This window comes from Panthera leo, chromosome A2 (genome assembly GCF_018350215.1).
Source record: "Panthera leo isolate Ple1 chromosome A2, P.leo_Ple1_pat1.1, whole genome shotgun sequence".
NCBI lineage: Eukaryota > Metazoa > Chordata > Mammalia > Carnivora > Felidae > Panthera > Panthera leo.
In genome coordinates, this window is record NC_056680.1 from 51,433,336 (window position 1) to 51,453,388 (window position 20,053).

Genomic DNA, 20,053 nt, shown 5'->3' on the forward strand with positions numbered 1-20,053 from the left:
CCGATGTACTGCTGCTTAGCAGTACACAGATCTTTGCTTTTCCTTTCTCCCCCCGGAGCACTGCAGTAGGAGAAACGGAGTACACAAGGGTAGTGTTGACAGATCTGTTGTAGTGAGGGGAGTCTTTGGACTATGGCCTCCTCTGATGCCTCTGGGCAAACTTGGGAGGAAATTCTGTGTCACTACTTTCAGTCGGTCCTCTAATTTTGTGCCAAGGTATTACTGAACACAAGTGCACAAGCCAGAAGTAAGCCTGTAAAAAGGAAGGCTGTGTTCCAAGAATGCTACAGATGCCTGTGCTGATTTGACGCCTGTGCTGATGCCTCGTTCGAGACACGGTCATCGATGATGCATTTTCAGCATAATTCCATCACTTTGTTTCCTCCATTCCTTCCCAGGAGAGCACACGGTTGATGGCATCTGCTCAGGGGTAGTCCTATTTGTGGCTAGAAATCTGCTGCTCTCGGCTCTTGTGGTGCTTCCATCTTTTCCTCTGTATTAAGTTTGGGACCAGTTACTTATTGTTTACCGTCAGCACGTTCACGTTTGCATCAGTTTTATAAAATAAGGGCAAATGGCCACTGAGCTACATAGTGACGGAACAGACTGCATCAAACAGAGATGGCTGAAGTACTGGTCAGTGGCCGGCCAGCCCCTGGATCACAGTGAGCGCTCATTCGTCAGTGATGGTTGGGGGCGTATCCAGATTAAAGAAGGTAACTAAGTGTGGGTCTTCATTCTTACGTTTGCACGCTGTCAGATGAATGTCTAAGCACACACCTATAAGTGTATAGTAAGTTAAATACATGTTACTGTACTAAGGTAGCAGGTATATTATAAAAAGTTTTTTTTTTTATGCTCCAAAACCAAAGTTTTTTATAAGGAGGATTTTTTTCCCCCAGCAAATATGTCGCTTCCCCCAGGGATAAATACATGCTCTTTCAGAGAAACTTAAGCTAGTGGCATCATTAAATGATGCATGGAGGCATGGGTTTAAGAAAGCTGACCTAGTCATAATCTCACAGTTTGTGAGTTTGAGCCCAGCATTGGTCTCTGCAGTGATGGTGTGGAGCCTCACTGGGAATCTGTGTCTCCTTCTCTCTAGCCCCTCCCCTGTTTGTGCGTGCTTGTTCTCTCAAAATAAATATTAAAAAATTTTTTAAAAGGCTGACCTAGGACCATTTTGGAAATGCTACATTTTCTCAAGTGTTTCCTCTGCTAAATTTTATTTGTCAGTTGTTGACTTGAAATTGTCCTCACCCCACTTTGATGTATTATGAAGGAAAATGAAAAACAAAAGAAGCCCCTTGGATTGTAGGCAGTCAGGCAAGGGAAGCAGGGACTAAAGATAAACCCAGGTACCATAGCTCTGGATAGGAGTCAGCAACAGATTTGCTGGTTGACTTTGGAAAGTTACTAACTTCTCTGAACTTCTGTTTTCTCCCTCTTAAGTGGGCTTGTGCAAGTTAACTGCGACTACGTTGAGTACATATAAGTTTATAGAACAATGCCTGGTGCACAGCAGGCATGCAGTAAATGGTGATGGTTCGAATAAATGAATGCCTGCTATGTGCCTGGTGTCCGTGTGGGGGATACTATGTTCAGTCTTGACAGTGACCCAGGGAAATAGGTGTTTTACGTGCGATGAGCCTGAGAAATTCATTGTCTTGGTCTGGATCATACCTCTGGGATTCAAATTTGGGTCAGGCTGAAGGTCCTAGCTTTGCATCACATCATGCTCCCTGGCCCAGGAGTGAGAGTACTTGTTCCACAGTGGGTGCTCAGCATCTACTTCTTTTCTTTTTCTTTTCTTTTTGTCATTCACTCAACTTATTTTTTTTTTTATTCTCAAGTTAGCTAACATACAGTGTAGTCTTGGCTTCAGGAGTAGATTCCCATAATTCATCACTTCATTATAACACCCAGTGCTCATCCAACAAGTGTCCTCTGTAATGTCCACTCCCGTACCCCCCAGCATGTGTTTCTTCCACAAATCACCTAGGTAAGTGGGAGAGTGCTTGTGAGTCCTTTGCAAAAGGAGTAAGCCCTTGTCTTTGTTTTGGAAGCATCAGGTGACTGTATTCCCCTCATGGCCTGACACCCATGCTGCCTTGAGCTCAATCCATGCATGCTTCTTGGGTTGCCAGCTGCCTTCCTAGGCCACTTTGACCATGTGTGAGCCTTGGATCCTCCTCTGGCTATTGAGAAGAGGGCTGACAGTGAAGAAAACAGTCAGCAAAACTAAAAGGCAACCGACGGAAGGGGAGAAGATACTTGCAAATGACGTATTAGATAAAGGATTAGTATCCAAAATCTATAAAGACCTTACCAAACTCAACACCCCCAAAAAACCAAATAATCCAGTGACAAAGTAGGCAGAAGACACGAATAGACACTTTTCCAAAGAAGACATCCGGATGGCTAACAGACAAATGAAAAGATGCTCAACATCACTCATCAGGGAAATACAAATCAAAAGCACAATGAGATACCACCTTACAGCTGTCAGAATGGCTAACATGAACAACTCAAGCAATAATGGATGTTGGTGAGAATGTGGAGAAAGGGGAACCCTTTTACACTGCTGGTGGGAATGCAAACTGGTACAGCCACTCTGGAAAAAGTATGGAGGTTCCTCAAAAAATTAAAAACAGACCCATCCTACAACCCAGCAATTGCACTATTTATCCAAAGGATACCAAAATGCTGATTCGAAAGGGTACGTGCACCCCAATGTTTATAGCAGCACTATCGACAATAGCCAAAGTATGGAAAGAACCCAAATGTCCATTGACAGATGAATGGATAAAGATGTGGTATATATATTTAATGGAATATTACTCAGTGATGAAAAAGAATGAAATCTTGCCATTCCCAACAACATGGATAGAACTAGAGTGTATTATGCTAAGCGAAATAAGTCAGAAAAAGACAAATATCCCATGATTTTGCTCATGTGGAATTTAAGATACGAAACAGATGAACATAAGGGAAGGGAAGCAAAAATAATATAAAAACAGGGAAACAAACCGTAAGAGACTGCCAAGTACAGAGAACAAACTGAGGGTTGGTGGTGGGGTGTTGGGTGGCGGGGTGGCGGGGGGAAGAGCTAAAGGGGTGATGGGCATTAAGGAGGACACTGGGTGTTATATGTAAGTGACTCACTTCTAGCAAGAAGAAAAAAAAAAGGGCCATGGGCCTGGTTAGTGATGATAAGAGTTGCACCCCTACTAAGTTATAGAGCTTAAGGATGTGGCTAATCTCCAGGACAGTGTGCTAGTCTCTACATCAGTGCCTAGGGGGTGGCCATCTGGAGGCTGAGGAAGGTCATTTCCCTGCATTTCTACTGCCTTTCTCCCTCTTCCTTCTCTTCTCCCACTGTGTTCACCAGTACCTTAAATTCTTTATATGGTGAATAATGCTTTTCAATCTTACTACTGAGGTTTAGAGGTAGATGCTTTCAGAAGCAAAGATTTGGTGTGCAAAGTGCCCATGTAGTCATATAGTCAGTGTCTAGACCTCTGGGAGACGCAAGTATGTGTGTGTGGTAGGCATAAGGGATGGACATGATGGCAAGCCTGGGGCTAGAGAAATGGGAGGAGGTAAGTGAGCATGATGTTTTCTCAGTTCTGTTGAGGATATCACCTGGCCAGGTGTGAATTTTCAGAAGTTTTATATGAGATTTTATATGAGAATCAACACCAGTTTGTGCCGAGTGGGTGATCTGGTTCTACTGTGTGCTCTCCTGCCTGAATTGAATAGGATCCAGTTGTCTCTCAGCCCCTTTAAATAAGCTGTTTATTAGCCCAAGGATCTTGTTAAAATACAGATCCTGGTACAGTTGGGTCAAGATTCTGCATTTCTAAGAGGTTCTCAGATGATGGTGATGTTCCAGGGTGCACGTGGTGTTCGTTGCTGAGGGTGGCAGTTGGATTTCAGTGTGCCTGCCAAGTGTGATCAGTGGTTAGTGCCAGTGGGGCTGTGCCTTCAGTGCCAGGCGATGATAGTTTTACTCGAGAAGATACGTGGCTCCTCCAGCACCCTGACAAAGGCTTTTCCGGGCTCTGCATGTTACCCCAACTCCGTGCAGAGGGTCGGCCTACATGTTTCTAATAGGTATTGGCAGTGCTTATATTTGGAGCCTCCTCGTTCTTTACCTTTTTCTCTCCTTAGTGATTCACGCATCATCTGTCATCACCAGCTCTTCAAAGACAGTTCACACGTTTTACGTGGAAGTGTAAATCACTGATAACTGACATTCCTCCTGAGAAGGCTGGTATCTTTGGTGGAACTAAGTTGTGGAACTTAAGGATCAAGTCTCAATTCAGCTGTGAGCTGGAGTTGAAAGTGTTTAGGAACACCTGCCTGGTATCAGCGAAGTACCCCGAGGCAGTGCCCAGCCTGGCCTACGTGAGGTGGCATCTGCTTTGCCGTGTCTTTTCGGGAGAGGACAGGGAGGAAGGAGAAATGGTTATTTCAGCCCTGTCTAGCAGTGGCTAGTAGCCGTTGTAAGCACCCCAGTTATGTATAACTTCATACTCATGCCTTCACATTCCCAGGATCCTGTTCTGATCTTGGATGTCACTTCAGTGGATGTTGGCTCTGATAATGTCACCTGAAGTTTCCTGGTCCCCCATCCTTGCTGATTGCTAAATAGCTCTCATTGTAACTTCACTGTGCTCAGGAAGCTGTGGTATTTTAAAAAAAAACTGTCTTCTGTTCCCTCCCTTTCTTCTCCCCTCCCTCTCTTGGTTTCCTAAGTATGCACACCTGCCTTACTACCTATCCCTCCTTGCTCTTCGTACTGACCATAGATTAAAAAAAATTTTTTTTTTTTTTTCAATGAAATGTGAAGTTTTCCTCTGGTGAAATAAATTTCCATTTTGAACGTTCGGCATACAGCATGAATGTTTATTCACCTCTTAAGCTAGTACCACTCAGAACTGGGTGTTGTTGCAGAAACAGTTTAAAAGCCAGGTGGGTGCTGTCAGGTTGGGAGGAAAGCAAGTGGGTCGTTCTAGTGGATGATCACTCATCTGCCAGGACCTCTGAAAAGGAAGAGGTCAAAATTCAGTGTCCACTGTCCTGCCAGTGCCATCATAGATGGCTTTTCTTCCACAATGGCGATGTCGGAGGTAGTGTGTTGTAATGCGGGGAGGAGGCATTGGCCTTGGCGTGTGGACTGTGTGAGTTGATCTTGTCACCTAAAAGCCGAGCCTCGGTTTCCTTCTCTGCACCCCCCAGGTAAGTGCCATGCTCCCTGCCTACCTCATGTGGTTGGTGGGGGTACAGGGTGACACCGTGTTAGTTAGGGAAGTGCTTTGTAGGTTGTAATGTGCTTCCAAAGGCAGGTGTTGGCCCCCGTGACCAGGAACAAATTGAATGGTTTGTTTTTATAAGCCAAGAAGGGATTCAGAACAAAAGCAAGAAATCTTTGCTTCACTGGCTGCAGAAGAGCCTATTCTGATGATAGCACTAATTCCTTTTGTTCACGAGGTGAAGTTATATAATAAAGGTATAATTTTATGCACTCACAGTGAGTGTTAGCTGCATTTTATGGTTAGGATATTGGGGTTCCCTGGGCCCCAAAGTTAGTGTGCTAGTTCTTGGAACATAGCGAGTGTGCTCTTGAAATACAAAGACTGTGTTCACCTCTCTTCTGAGCCACTTGGAAATCCCAGCCCAGTCTGCTCTCCTGCAGACATTTGGGAAGGAAGAATTAGAAGCTCTTTGTGAGGCAGTGGTAGGGGAAGAAAACTTCTCTTGTGTCACCCATAGGCTGAGCTCCATTTGGGACTCCATGGAGACTGAAGTGACCTGACTGGGGCAATGACTTACCATCGGCCTCTTGCCAAAGGATGTCCTGAAGAAACTTTCCCAGCGCCTGGCCATGCTGGTGGTACTGAGCCCCTGACAGCTTGATTCCAACATCAAAAGGGGCATTGAACTAGGAGGAGGGGTGGGGAAGACCCAGGAAGTGTCAGAGGTCACACCCTCCCACCTCTGCCCCAAACACACAGACCTCCCAAAGGATTTCCTGGGCTCTCCGGGTCTCATCACAGGGACAGGGAGGGAGGAGGGTGTGCGGGCCCAGCAGGTGCCAGTGAGAGGCCGCTCAGCCAGATTACTCGCCTTCTTAGGCCTGTTCTTCCCGCCCCTGCCATCTTCAGACTGACCTTGTACTCTTTGCTTACCTCTAGTGAGGTTGCTCATAAAAGCTATGGGGTTCCCGAGATTGCTCCCACTCCCCCTTGTAATTTTGGAAGACCTAAGTTTGAGGTTGCCAATGGTAGAATTTCAGACTCCAGTAGGGAGACCGGGAGGACAGTGGGTCTCGCCAGTGTCCTAGCAGTAGCCCGGGTGGTGGTCCCTGCCCCTCATCTGCCCCCACCTCCTCTCCCAGCCATTCTTCCTCTCCTGGGCACAGGTCTTTCCTTGTTCCATGGGAAGTTAGACAAGAAGCTGACCTTTGCCTGGAAAGATGCTCTGAGCCAAGTGCTCCCTTCTTTCTGTGCCTCTGTCTCTTCCCTTCTCCAGGGGAGCACCCTATTTTCCCAGCTCTGTCAGCACTCTAGCAAATGATTTATTGAAGCTCAGCTTTGGGTAAATGGGGAAGAGCTCTGTTTGCAGCCACATCATGGATTCCCCTACTTAAGAGCAGACTGTATCGTTATCTCTGTTCCTCTAGTAGCTGCCTTGGTACCTGGCAACCTGCATGCTGGTCACCGAGATGTCTGAACAAGTCACTGAGGGGATCCTGGTGGTGGGAGGGAGCCTTTGGTCATTGGTCCTTCTGCCGCCTGCCCTGGAGCCTCGTCCAGTCCAGGGCTGCAGTGACGCCCAGCGTGGAGCCCCCTTGTCTCCGCCAGGCTGGCCTAAGGCCTTGCCTCCACGCCGGGTGCAGTCCTCCGGGCCTCTCTGCCAGCAGGTACCGCCGTTATTCTCATTTCACACATGAGCAGACGTGCTCCAAGAGGTTGTGAGAAAAACAAATAGCTGCTTGTTGAAAAAACTGACCTTCCTCGTCTCCACTGTGAAGGTGGAGAGAGTGGGGAAGGACAGGATTGATATTTTAGGAAACTTTGGCCCGTCTGTTCTCTCCCATGGGCAATTATTTCTTTCTCTTCCATCCTGTGGCTGACAGGTGACCTGAATAGACTTCTTGGGAACCACATGAGCATGGGTCTGGGGGCCTGCTGGCTGGCAGGGCATCTGGAACTGGGCGGCCACATGGCAACTGCTGATGGGGAGGTTTGCTTCTGGTGACTTGAAAAGGCCCATTTGGCCTCAGTGCCTCATGAGTTCTGTCAGGGATGGGGGGCGCCGGGGGAAAGGACAGGACTTGGTCTCAAAAGTCTTACGGCTCTGAAAGCCGATTCCAGGAGGAACGTGTCTGGGGGACGGTGGGGGCCCGGGATGGGACAGGTGGAGCCCCAGTGCAGGAGGGGCTCAGGCAGTAGGTCCAGAACCCTGCAGCCAGGGATGCAGGCCTCCCCACCTCTGTCAGCTCCAGATTTCGGGTTCTAGTTGAGGCAGCACAGTCCACCTCTTCCAAGGCCAGCCTTTGTGGGAACTGGAAACTTCTGGTCATCCCATCTCTGCCTTGAGTCATCAAGCCACTGAAACCTCTTCCCTGTCTGGGCAAAGTGAGCATAGCCCGACTGGGTTGAGTGTCAGCCACAGGGGCTGCCGGTCTCACCAGGAAATTCCCCGGTTTGAGGATTTGTAGGAATCGAATGGGGCTCTCACATGTGGTGTGGAGGAGGCACCTGAGAGCACCCCTTGGTTCTGCTGAGGGTCCGAGAGCGGGGGTTGGGAGCTCATCCTTTGCTAGAAGAAGCTGGCGGGAGGGAGGGAGGCCAAGGCAGGACACACTCCAGCTTCTCGGGCCAGAAGAGACCAGGGAGAGGCGTTCTTAGGCCACTGTGCATGCTCCGTTTGCCAGACCAGTGAGGGGAAGGGGGGCTTGGGAGCTGGAGTCAGCCGTGACTGCAGGTCCCGCCTCTGCCACACACTGGCTGTGGCGTGTCAGGCACGTGTGCTCACCTGTCTGAACTTCTTTTCCTTGTCTCTACCACAAGGGCAATAATGTCAGCCCTACTTACCTCACAGGTTGTTGTAGAGATTAAATGGTGTGTGATAAGGGAAAGACAGTTTGCAGATGAGATCCCGGTCAATAGACACAAGCAGTGCGATAATTAAGGACTCCCCCAGGGGAATTCTGGTTCCACTGCATGGAGGTGTCTGTCATCTGAATGCTTGTCAGAACCATCGCCTTAACCACAGCCAGCCTTTCAGGAAAGTTGCATAGAGAACCCCTACAAAATCCCTTTACTCCCTCTCTGTCCTCATGTTCTCTTTATTTCCAAGCTTGCTCCTCACCTCGGGCAGGATTTGTCGGAGCCACGATAAGCCCCACCGATCCTGTCGTTGTCTACAGATGGGGGTTGGTGAGGGGCCACCAGAGATGGGCTGGCGGTAGCTGGCCTGTCCAGGGTGCTGTCTGCATACACTCCAGCCCCAGGAAAGGCTGGAGAGGCCCAGAGGCCACGAGTTTTCTGTGGGGAAATGCCTTCAGTCCATGACCAGCCGACTCTCGCTGGCTGTCTTGGCAACATGCGTGCTGGCTCCCCTTTGAAATCATCTGGTGTCAGCTAGCACCCCTGCTGTCCTGCTCATGGCTCTGGTCCTGTCCCGTTCTGTTGTAGCAAAGTCCTTTCTCTTAGACTTCTGCCTCCTGATGGGAAAAGACCTGGAGCCAGTTCAGGGTCAACTGTTTTGTGCTATTTTATATTTCGTAAGTAGTCGGTAGGTGGATCCCTGTTCATAGCCTGCCCTCCCTCCTCCCGTCCACTGCCACAAAAGCATAAAACTGCAGAGGAACCAACCCGGATTTCTAGTTCATCCTCTGCCCCTTCCACTTGACTTGTGTCTTCTGGGTGGATCAAGCCTTCTAGAGCTCGGGGCTGCAGTTTGGCTGGTGGCTTCTTGGACTCCTTTCTCTGCTGGAAAGAGGTATTCTCTTTTTAGGGCCCCAACCCTCTCCCTCTCCCCCGTATACTTCTGGAAGCAGAGTGAGGTGTGAACCTATGGTCAGACCCAGATTCCTCCTTTGTGCTCTTGGAGATAGCTGAAGCCCAGAGAGTTTGAGCCACTGCCCAGGTCACACAGCTGGCAGCTACATGGCAAGGCTGGGATGAGATACCCCAATTCGAATGCGGGGCTTTGTGGGGAGACATCTTACCTGTACTTTCTGGTGTTCGGGGCTTAGGAAGCTGGAGCCTGCCATGGCCAAGTCTGCCCACAGCACGCTGAAGAGCAGCAGGCTGCACACGGTCCCCGGGGAGGGCATGGTGTCAGGTGGGCCTGGAGGACAGATGGTCTCCAGGCAGTGGGCCCTCCCCTGTCTCCCTGTACCCCAGATCTGGTGAGGGGACTTGGCCCTGGGATGTCACTGCAGAGTAGAGAAGCTCTTCCTACCCCTGAGAGAGGGGCTCCCTCTGTTCACTGCCCCAGGTAGAAGCGAATTAAAGGATGTGTGCCCTCTATTCCCAGGCTGTTGAGCAGTGAGACTCCCCATGTTTGTCCTGGGCCCCAGGGAGCTTGTGCTGAATTTCTTAATGAAGGATCATGAAGCTGGGCCAGCAGGGTCCCCGGGGGATACGGGGGCTTGGGGGGCTCCAGCCGCCCCACGTTGTGCAGCCTCCCCTTTGTTCAGTTGGGCCTGTGAATGGCCAGCAGTCACAGTAAATTAAACCCATAAACCCACACATGAAGAGTAGAGAGAGAGTACCTACCTGGGGTTCCTGGTGGAAGTGGTGCCCGGTAGCTGTCTGGTCCTTATGTAGGAAGCCCTGTGTTTGTTTTAAACTAGCAACCCCTTCCTAACTTCCTGTGGCTGCTTTACATTCTTTGGGAACTCATATGCTCGTGTCCTCTGGGTAGAAATCAGCAGTGGAGGTCACATGCTCGGAGAGATTGCTGCGTTGGCACCTGCTCCAGCTGTCACCAAGTGGTCCCAACTCTGGTTCAGGTGGGAGGGGGGAGGCGGCTCAGGGGTCCAGGTCAGCTTTGCTGTTCTCTGCTGCTCTGCATACTCCCCTTCTGAAATTCCTCTTCTTCCTGGCTAGAATGAGGTGATGGTTACCAGATTTTTAAGAGTTTTTCCAGCCCCAACATGTTATTTTCTGTGACTGATGCTGCTTTGGCTTCCACAAACCTCTGGAGCTCATAGGGATCCTGACTCCGGAAAGTTTCATGCTTCCCCAAGCAGGGAAGTGCCATGATAGAATGAGGAGTTTGCTGGGAGGGACAGTGACACAGGCTCCTGACCGTCCTTTCAGAGGAGGAGGCGTGGGGATCGTTTCCAGAATGCGTCGGTTTGCCTTGGTGTTTCCTGATGTCTTGCCTTGTCTCCCTTCCCCTAGCCACGTTCTGAGAGGGAACAGACTGGCCCTGGAGGGAGAAGAGCTATGGCCCAGTGCTGGCACAGGTGACTACTCCCAGGGTGATGGGCCCCAGGCAGATGACTAGTAATCTGCCTTGTGTCAGAGCCGCTCCTCAGAGTGGCTTTGAGGTGATGGATGTGAAAATCTTCTGAGGTGTCATGCACATGACTGCCCCTTCTGTTCTGGCCAGTGGGATTTGCAAGTGTATGCTGTGGTCACACATTCTTGGATGATGAGTTAATTAACATCACAGGGGAATCCTTCCCTGTCTGGAGAGCTTCATCTAATTGGATGCCCAGGCAGTGACTCCTAAGGGCTAAATGAGTTGCCTCCACAGAAATTGTAGCATTTCTGAGCAGGAACTCTCTTCGTGCTGGGGCTCAGGGGCTCAGAGCTGGGAGATCAGGAAGGGCTCCTTGAAACAGGCAGAAGGTGAAAATGGAAGGGAGGGCATCACCCGGTGTGAGCAAAGGTGAACAGAAGGCGTGGGTGTATGTAGAGCGTTTGGGGTAAAGATTAGAAAGTTGGCTGCCTTGGATGAGGGTGTCCGTGGGCGGGGGGGGGGGGGAGGGTGTCATCAGGAGAGGCCTAGAAGATGGTTCTGGGTCAGGTTATACACGGTCTTGAAGGCCTTGCTAGTTCAAGGAATTTGGGCGTTTTCTGCAGGAGGGAGGCCCCGGAAGGTTCTTGAACAGAGGAGTGACAGGATTGTGGAATACAAGAGTTGGGAAGACCTTGAAGAGCTGGGAGGCTGAGCTTTGATTTCACTGGAAGGAACCCTGAACACCAAAAATGCCTCAGTCCCCTCAAAGCCACACAGCCTTCAGTGGCAGATGCTGGCTTTCCAGGTTCCTGGCTGCTAGGTCAGTGTCTTCCCTGATAGACCATCCTGATTGCACAGCAAACCTGGGATTCCAGAAAAATCTTGCTGTGAGAGGGGTGGGATTGGGGCAGGGGATGCAGTTAGGCTATCAAGGCAATAGAAGGCTGATCATCAAATGACTGGCCACCTGACTTAAAGGGGGCACTGGACCCTTGTAGAGTCTCTAGGGACAGTGGAGGCACGGGAGGGTCTGGACTAAGCCCCTTAGTAGAAGGTGGGGGACTAAGTACCTTTTCGTGGAAAACCTCTCATTGCCAGATTGCCATAAGGGCTGGAATCCCTCCTTTAGCCCCAGCAGAATGTGAGCATGTTTCCAGGAGGCCTTCCCCCTTGTCAGCCACCACCTGAGCTTAGATCTCTTGGCTCCTGGGTGTGGACAAATCTGGAGTTCTTGGAGAAGATTTGCAGCTTTTTCAGAGCCCCTTTCCCAAAAGGAAAGCCAAACAGAAGCCCTCACAGACCCAACTATGGTGACCAGGCACCTGCTAAGACATGAAGCCTCTGCCTAATCCGGATGCAGGAGCTGCCAGTGTTGATCCTAGATAAGGCTACCAGCCAGCAAACACCCTGCTCGCTCTGTTATCTTTGGGGGACAGAGAGGTGGCCAGTGTGTCGGGAATGACCCTAACCACATACCACAGAGTCGAGGCTGGTAGGGGGAGGGAGGAACATCTGATGGATGTCAGAACTGTTGAGGAAGGAGCCAGGGGACACCCAGAACTTTCCTCGCTGCCCACTCATAGTCATGGAAGTGGAGACAGGCATGCGGTGAGGAATGTACGCACATTGGAGCCAAGGGGAGTCTGGAGGAAGACAGTGTGACTCAGGGAAAGGACTGACTTTCCCGAGGCTCATTTTCTTCCTCATTCCTTTCAAGTGTGGATCATCTCAAGGCCAGTTTGGCCCCTCCCTGTCCTGTGTCTTTCCCAGAACTTAGCAGGTGCTCATTGCACATGCTTCTTGTGGATTGCTTGCTGGCTGGTGATTTCTTTCCCATTGTGGGGCCTTGCGGGCCTGCCTTAATGAATGGATGGGAAGCACTCATCACCTCTGAATTAATTGCTATATGTTAATGGTGTCTGAGAACAAATTATACACTTTCTACTACACTTCCATTTCTACTGACAATTAGTTGGCTTGTGTAGCACTTTTTTTCATCAGTTTGGCCAAACCTCTTGTCTGAATGAGGCAGATTTTGGGGTTGTAGAAAGAGGTTTTTATTTTTTGGTGATGGGGTTATAGATAGAAATTTTTTTCTGGTGGGATTTCTTTTTTGTCTTGGTTTCCATACTTTTAGGTTGGCATTGTTCAATAGAAATACCATGCCAGCCTCAAGAGCCTCATAAGTATTTTAAATTTCATTAGGAAATGTAAAACCCAGTGAAATCAACTTAATATATTTTCTTTAATCTAATAAATCTAAAATATCAGTTTGATGTGTAATCAATCTACAAAATGCTTAATGAGATACCAGACCCTGGTTTTCTTTTTACGAAATCTTCAAAATTCAGTGCACCTTAAACTTTTTCCAGTACATCTCTGCTCACACTAGCCTCATTTCCAGTGCTTAGTAGCTGCATGTGGCTTGTGGCTGCTGTACTGGACAGCACCATTCTAGGTAATCATGAGTATCATTCTTGCAACTCCCACAAGCTTAGCCATGCCCTCTTCCATGCCTCCAGCTGTCTGAGCCAGGTCTTTCCAACCGAGGCTTCCCGTTGTCCTGCCGTCATGGTGCTGGGGCCCCAAGAGTTAGTTTCTCCTACTTTTAATCTTCCTCCCCAACAGCTTCTGCTCTCAGCCTTAAAATATGCCCTGGTCTCTAATCCTGCAAGGGTCTATCTGGCACCGGCCTGCTTCCCTTCACTCTACCACCTCCAGGAATAACTTCCTTTCCCTTTCCCTTTCCCTGTTTCTTCCTTAGTGTACACTGGCCCCTCAAAACTCCAGAGAGAACTCCCATCTACACCCTGTGTTGAAGCCGTTCTCTGTGTGTTGCCAGTAGCAAAGCCATAGTCTAGGGACCACTAAGAGCCATGGGATCTCAGGATGAGGACTTCAAGGCTGTCTAATCTCAGTTTCCGGGTGCAGGCCTGTGCTGGGCTGCACTGGATTCGTGGCAGAGCTTATAAGGACACTGGGTATTTTTATACCTGATCCTCCAATTCTGATCTGAAGTGGGGCCCCAGAGTTTATATTTTTTAAAAAAATTTATTTACTTTAAGTGGTTATTTATTTTGAGGGGGGTAATGTGTGAGTAGGGGAGGGGCAGAGCAAGAGACAGGGAGAGAGAACCCCAAGCAGGCTCCATGTCCTGTGCAGCGCAGAGCCCCACGCAGGGCTCGATCTCATGAACTGTGAGATTATGACCTGAGCCGAAATCAGGAGTAGGATACTTAACCAACTGAGCCTCCCAGGTGCCCCTAAATTTTTATTTAAATCCCAGTTAGTCAACATACAGAGTAATATTAGTTTCAGGTATACAGTATAGTGATTCAACACTTCCATACAACATCTAGTGCTTATCATGACAAATGTCCTCCTTAATCCGCATCCCCTATTTCACCCATCTCCCCACCCACCCCTCCTCTGGTAACCATCAGTTCTCTGTAGTTAAGAGTCTGTTTCTTTGTTGGCTTTTGTTTTTCCCCATTTTGCTTGTTTGTTTTGTTAAGTTCCATATATGAGTGAAATCATAAGGTATTTGTCTTTCTCTATTTCACTTAGCATTATACTGTTGAGCTCCTCCATTCATGTTGTTGCAGATGGCAAGGTTTCATCCTTTTTTATGGCTGAGTAACATTCCAGTGTGTGTGTGTGTGTGTGTGTGTGTGTGTGTGTGTGTGTGTGTACCACATTATCCATTCATTAGTCATTGGAGGCTTGGGCTGTTTCCATAGTTTGGCTATTGTAGAGAAAGCTGCTACAAACATCAGGGTGAATGTGTCCCTTTGAATTAGTGTTTTTATATTCTTTGGGTACACCTAGTGCAATTGCTGGATTGTAGAGTAGTTCTATTTTTAACTTTTTGAGGTATCTCCATTCTGTTTTCACCAGTGGCTGCACCAATTTGCATTCCCACCAACAGTGCAAGAGGGTTCCCCTTACTCCACATCCTCACCAACATCTGTTGTTTCTTGTGTTGTTGACTTAGCCATTCTGGCACTTGTGATTTGTATTTCCCTGATGATGAGTGATGTTGAACACATTTCATGTGTCTATTGGCCATCTGTGTGTTTTCTTTGGAGAAGTGTCTGTTCATGTCTTCTGCCCATTTTTAAATTGGATTATCCATTTTTTTTGTGTTGAGATTTTTAGGTTCTTTATATATTTTGGACACTAATCCTTTATCAGATATGTCATTTGTAAATATCTTCTCCCATTCCTTAGGTTGCCTTCTAGGTTTGTTGATAGTTTCCTTGGCTATGCAGAAGCTTTTAATTTTGATACGTACCTATAGTTTATTTTTTATTTTATTTCCCTGCCTCAGGAGACATATCTTGAAAGAAGTTGCTATGGCTGCTGTCAGAAAAATTACTGCCTGTGCTCTCTTCGAGAGTTTTTATGGTTTGGGACTGACATTTAGGTCTTTAGTCCATTAAAAAAATTTTTTTTTAATGTTTTATTTATTTTTTTTGAGTGAAAGAGACAGAGCATGAGTTGGGGGAGGGGCAGAGAGAGGGAGACACAGAATCTGAAGCAGCACAGGCTGATGCAGGGCTCGAACTCATGAACTGTGAGCCAAAGTCAAATGCTTAACTGACTGAGCCACCCAGGCACCCCTCTTTAGTCCATTTTGAATTTATTTTTGTGTATGGTGGAAGAAAGTGGTCCAGGTTCATTAACTTGCATGTTGCTGTCCAGTTTTCCCAATACTATTTGGTGAAGAGACATTGTTTTTCCCATTGGACATTCTTTCCTGCTTTGTTGAATTTTAATTGACCATATAATCGTGGCTTCATTTCTGGGTTTTCTATTCTGTTATATTGGTCAATCTGTCTATTCTTGTGCAAGTGATCACTTATAGCTTTGTAATATAACTTGAAGTCAGGAATTGTGATGCCTCTAACTTTTTCTTTTTCAGGGTTGCTTTAGCTATCTGGGGTCTTCTATGGTTCCATACAAATTTTAGGATTGTTTGTTTTGTGAAAAATGATGTTGGTGTTTTGATAGGGATTGCATTGTGTAGGGATTGCAAATGTGTAGATTGCTTTGGGTAGTGTAGACATTTTCACAATATCCTTCCAATCCATGAACAGCGCACATCTTTCCACTTCTTTGTGTCATGTTCAGTTTCTTTCATCAGTGTTTTATAGTTTTCAGAGTATAGGTCTTTCACTTCTTTGGTTAGGTTTATTCCTAAGTATCTTAGTGTTTTTTTGGTACAATTGTAAACAGGATTGATTCCTTAACTTTTCTTTCTGCTGCTTCATTATTGGTGTATAGACATGCAACAGGGGTGCCTGGATGGCTCAGTTGGTAGAGCACATGACTTGTAATCTCAGGGTTATAAGTTCAAGCCTGATGTTGGGCATGGTGCCTACTTAAAATTAGAAATGCAGCAGATTTCTATACATTGGTTTTGTATCCTGAGACTTTACTGAATTCATTAGCAGTTCTAGCTAGCAGTTTTTTGGTGGAGTCTTTGGTGGGTTTTTACATATAATCATATCATCTGCAAATAGTGAAAGTTTTATTCTTCCTCACTGACTTTGAGGCCTTTTATTTCTTTTTATTATCTGATTTCTTTGTATTTTTTTTTTTTTTATTATTAGCTGTGACTAGGACTCTAGTACTGTGTTGAATAAAAGTGGTGAGAGTGGACATCCTTGTTTTGTTCCTGACTATAGAGGAAAAGTTCTCTGCTTCCCCTAGTTAGGATGTTATTACCTGTGGGTTTTCATATAGGTCCTTTATTATCTTGAGGTATGTTCTCTCTAAACCTACTTTGTTGAGAGTTTTTACCATGAATGGGTGTTGTACTTTGTCATACGCTTTTTCTGCATCTTTTGAAATGATCATATGGTTCTTAGCCTTTCTTTCATTAATGTGATGTATCATATTGATTGATTTGCAAATATTGAGCCACCCTTCCAACCCAGGAATAAATCCTACTTGATAGTGGTGAATGATTTTTAAATGTATTACTGGATTTGGTTTCTAGTATTTTATTGAGAATTTTTGCATCTAGGTTCACTAGGGATATTGGCTTGTGGTTCGCTTTTTTTGTGGTGTTTTGTTTTTATCTGTTTTTGGCAATCAGGGTGATACTAGCCTCATAGAATAAATTTGAAAGTTTCCCTTCCTTTTCTAATTTTTGGAATAATTTGAGGAGAATAGGTATTAACTTTTCTTTAAATGTTCGGTAGATTCGCCTGTGAAGCCATCTGGTCCTGGATTTTGTTTATTGGAAGTTTTTGGATTATTGATTTCAAGTTCTTTGCTGGTTACCAGGGTGTTCAAGTTTTCTATTTCTTCCTGTTTCAGTTTTGGTAGGAATTTATCAATTTCTTGTAAGTTATCCAATTTTTTGGCATATAGTGTTTCATAATATTCTCTTATAATTGTATTTCTGTGGTGTTGGTTATTTCTCCTCTTGCATTTATGATTTTATTTGGGTTCTTTTTTTTTTTGATAAGTCTTGCTAGAGGTTTATCAGTTACATTAATCTGTTCTGTTGGGCTTTTTTTCTTGTTTGTTTCTATATCATTTATCTCTGCTGTAATCTTTATTATTTCCTTCCTTCTGCTGGCTTATTTGTTCTTTTTCTAGCTCCTTTAGGTGTAAGGTTAAGTTAAGGTTGTTTATTTGTGATTTTTCTTGTTTTTTTAAAGTAGGCCTGTATTGCTATGCTCTTCCCTCTTAGAACTGCTTTTGCTGTATCTCAAAGGTTTTAGACCATTATGTTTTCATTTTCATTTGTTGCTAGGTATTGCTAAATTCTTCTTTGATTTCCTAGTTGACCCTTTCATTGTTTAGTAGCATATTATTTAACCTCCATGTATTTGTGGTCTTTTCAGATTTTTTTCTTGTGGTTGACTTCTAGTTTCATAGTGTTGTGGTCAGAAAAGCTGCATAGTAAGACTTCAGTCTTTTTGTATTTGTTGAGGTCTGTTTTGTGTCTTAATATGTGATCTCTTATGGAGAATGTTCCATGTGCACTTAAAAAGAATGTATATTCTGTTGTTTTAAGATGGAATGTTCTGAATATATCTTTTAAGTTCATCTGGTGCAGTGTGTCATTCAAAGCTATTATTTCATCAGTCAGAAAAAGACAGGTATCATATGTTTTCACTCATATGTGGAATATGAGAAACTTAACAGAAGACCATAGGGGAAGGGAAGGAAAAATAAGTTACCAACAGAGAGGGAGGCAAACCACAAGAGACTCTTAAATACAGAGAACAAACTCAGGGTCGATGGGGGTGGGGAGTTGGGAGAGCAGGGAAAATGAGTGATGGGTATTGAGGAGGGTACCTGTTGGGATGACCACTGGGTGTTTGTATGTAAGTGAGGAATCACAGGAATCTACTCCCAAAGCCAAGACTATACTGTATACACTGTATGTTAGCTAACTTGACAAAGTATTAAAAATAAAGAAATAAAAATAGATTTAAAAAACCCAAAACAAAAGCCATTTTTCCCTTGTTTATTTTCTGTTTAGATGATCTGTCCATTGATGTAATTGGGGTTTTAAAGTGTCCTATTATTGCATTATTATCAATTAGTTTGTTTATGCTTGTTTTATTTTATTTATTTGGGTGCTCCCATGTTGGGTGCATAAACAATCTTGTTGGATTGTCCCTTTTATTATTATATAGTGCCCATCTTTGTCTCTTGTTACAGTCTCTGTTTTAAAGTCTAGTTTGTCCATGGGGTGCCTGGGTGGCTCAGTCAGTTGAGTGTCCAACTCTTGATCTCAGTTCAGGTCTTGACCTTATGGTTGTGAGTTCAAACCCTGTGTTGGACTCATGCTGAGTGTGGAGCCTATGTAAAAAATAATAATAAACGGGCTCCTGGGTGGTTTAGTCAGTTGTGTCTGACTCTTGATTTCAGCTCCTGTCATGATCCCAGGGTTGTGGGGTTAAGTCCCATGTCTGGCTCCATGCTGAATGTGGAGCCTGCTTCAGATTCTAAGATTCTCTCTCTCTCCCTCTGCCCCTCTCCCCCACTCTCTGCCTCTCAAATAATAAAAACAAACAAACATCTAGTTTGCCTGATATAAGTATTGATATTTTAGCTTTCTTTTGATGTCCATTTGCAAGGTAAATGTTTCTCCATCCCCTCACTTTTTTTTTAATTAAAAAAAATATTTAATGTTTGTTTATTTCTGAGAGAGAGTGTGAGTGGGAGAGGGGTATAATTTTTTTTAATGTTTATTTTTGAGAGAGCACAAGCAGGGGAGAGGCAGGAAGAGAGGGGGACAAAGGATCCCAAGCAGGCTCTGTGCTGACAGCAGAGAGCCTGATGTGGAGCTCAAACTCACAAAGCGTGAGATCATGACCTGAGCCAAAGTTGCACACTTAACCGACTAAGCCAACCGCACACTTAACCGACTAAGCCAACCAGGCGCCCCAACTCTAACGTCTCACTTTCAATCTGCAGGTGTTTTTAGGTCTAAAATGAGTCTCTTACAGGCAGCATATAAATGGTTTCTTTTTTCTTTTTTTTTTTTTAATCCTTTCACCCTGTGTCTTTTGATTCGAGTATTTAGTCCATTCACATTCAAGGTGTGCAGGGCTTGAACCCACGAACCATGAGATCATGACCTGAGCTGAAGTCAGATGCTTAACTGACTGAGCCACCCAGGCACCCCAGTGTTTTTGTTTTTGATTTTAATGTTTATTTTTTGAGAGAGAGAGGGAGGGAGGGAGGGTGAGTGAGTGGGGAGGGGCAGAGAGAAAGGGAGACAGAATCTGAAGCAGACACCAGGCTTTGAGCTGTCAGCACAGAGCCTCAATGTGGGGCTCAAACTCATGGACTGCGAGATCATGACCTGAGCAGACTGAGCTACTCAGGCACCCCCTTGGTGTTTTTTTTTTTTTTTAAGTTTATTTATTTTAAGAGAGAGAGAGAGTACACATGAATGGGGTAGGGGCAGAGAGAATCCCAAGCAGGCTCAGTGCCATGAGTGCAGAGCCCAAAGCAGGGCTTGATCTCATGAACCATGAGATCATGACCTGAGCCAAAATCAAGAGTCAGACGCTCAACGGACTAAGCCACTCAGGCACCCCTACTGGTTTTTGATACAGAGTTTCCATTAGGTTTATATATAACCCCCTTCTGCAAATAGCAATCTGTATTAAGTTTATGGTTGTTTTAGTTTGAAGACCTTCTTTTTTCCTCTCCTCCCCATGTTTTAGGTATGTATATGTTACTATATTTTATATCCCGTTTTTGGTGTGTGTCTGAGTTCCTTGCCTGATTTTTAGAGAAATACTCATTTTACTGCTTTTGTGCTTCCTGCCTTTATACTGTCACTTTTAGTCTCTCCACTCAGAGAGTCCTCCTTACTATTTCTTGTAGGGCTAATTTAGTGGTCATGAACTCCTTTAGTTTTTGTCTGTCTGGGAAACTCTCTCTCTCTCTCCTATTCTGAATGATAGCCTTGCTGGATAGAGTAATCTTGGCGGCAGATTTTTCCCATTCAGCACTTTGAATATATCATGCCACTCCTTTCTGGCTTGCTAAGTTTCTGTTGAAAAATCTCTAGCTAGCCTTA

General features: G+C 45.8%; 1 protein-coding gene across 2 annotated transcripts; it reads right to left on the reverse strand.

Moving 5' to 3' along the window:
* Positions 1-5,713: 5,713 nt before the first annotated feature.
* On the reverse strand, positions 5,714-9,883 carry GHRL (ghrelin and obestatin prepropeptide). 2 transcript variants are annotated; one of them, XM_042910812.1, is made up of 4 exons: positions 9,798-9,883; positions 9,245-9,366; positions 8,889-9,005; positions 5,714-5,947 (listed from the first exon to the last, which is right to left on the reverse strand). In XM_042910812.1, the coding sequence occupies exons 2-4, from the start codon at positions 9,350-9,352 to the stop codon at positions 5,720-5,722; spliced, it is 453 nt and encodes a 150-aa protein (XP_042766746.1). In that variant the 5' UTR covers positions 9,353-9,366; positions 9,798-9,883; the 3' UTR covers positions 5,714-5,719. The 2 variants fall into 2 exon arrangements, with proteins under 2 accessions (XP_042766746.1, XP_042766755.1); XM_042910821.1 differs by lacking the exon at positions 9,798-9,883 and having other exon boundaries at positions 8,889-9,002; positions 9,245-9,763.
* Positions 9,884-20,053: the final 10,170 nt, after the last annotated feature.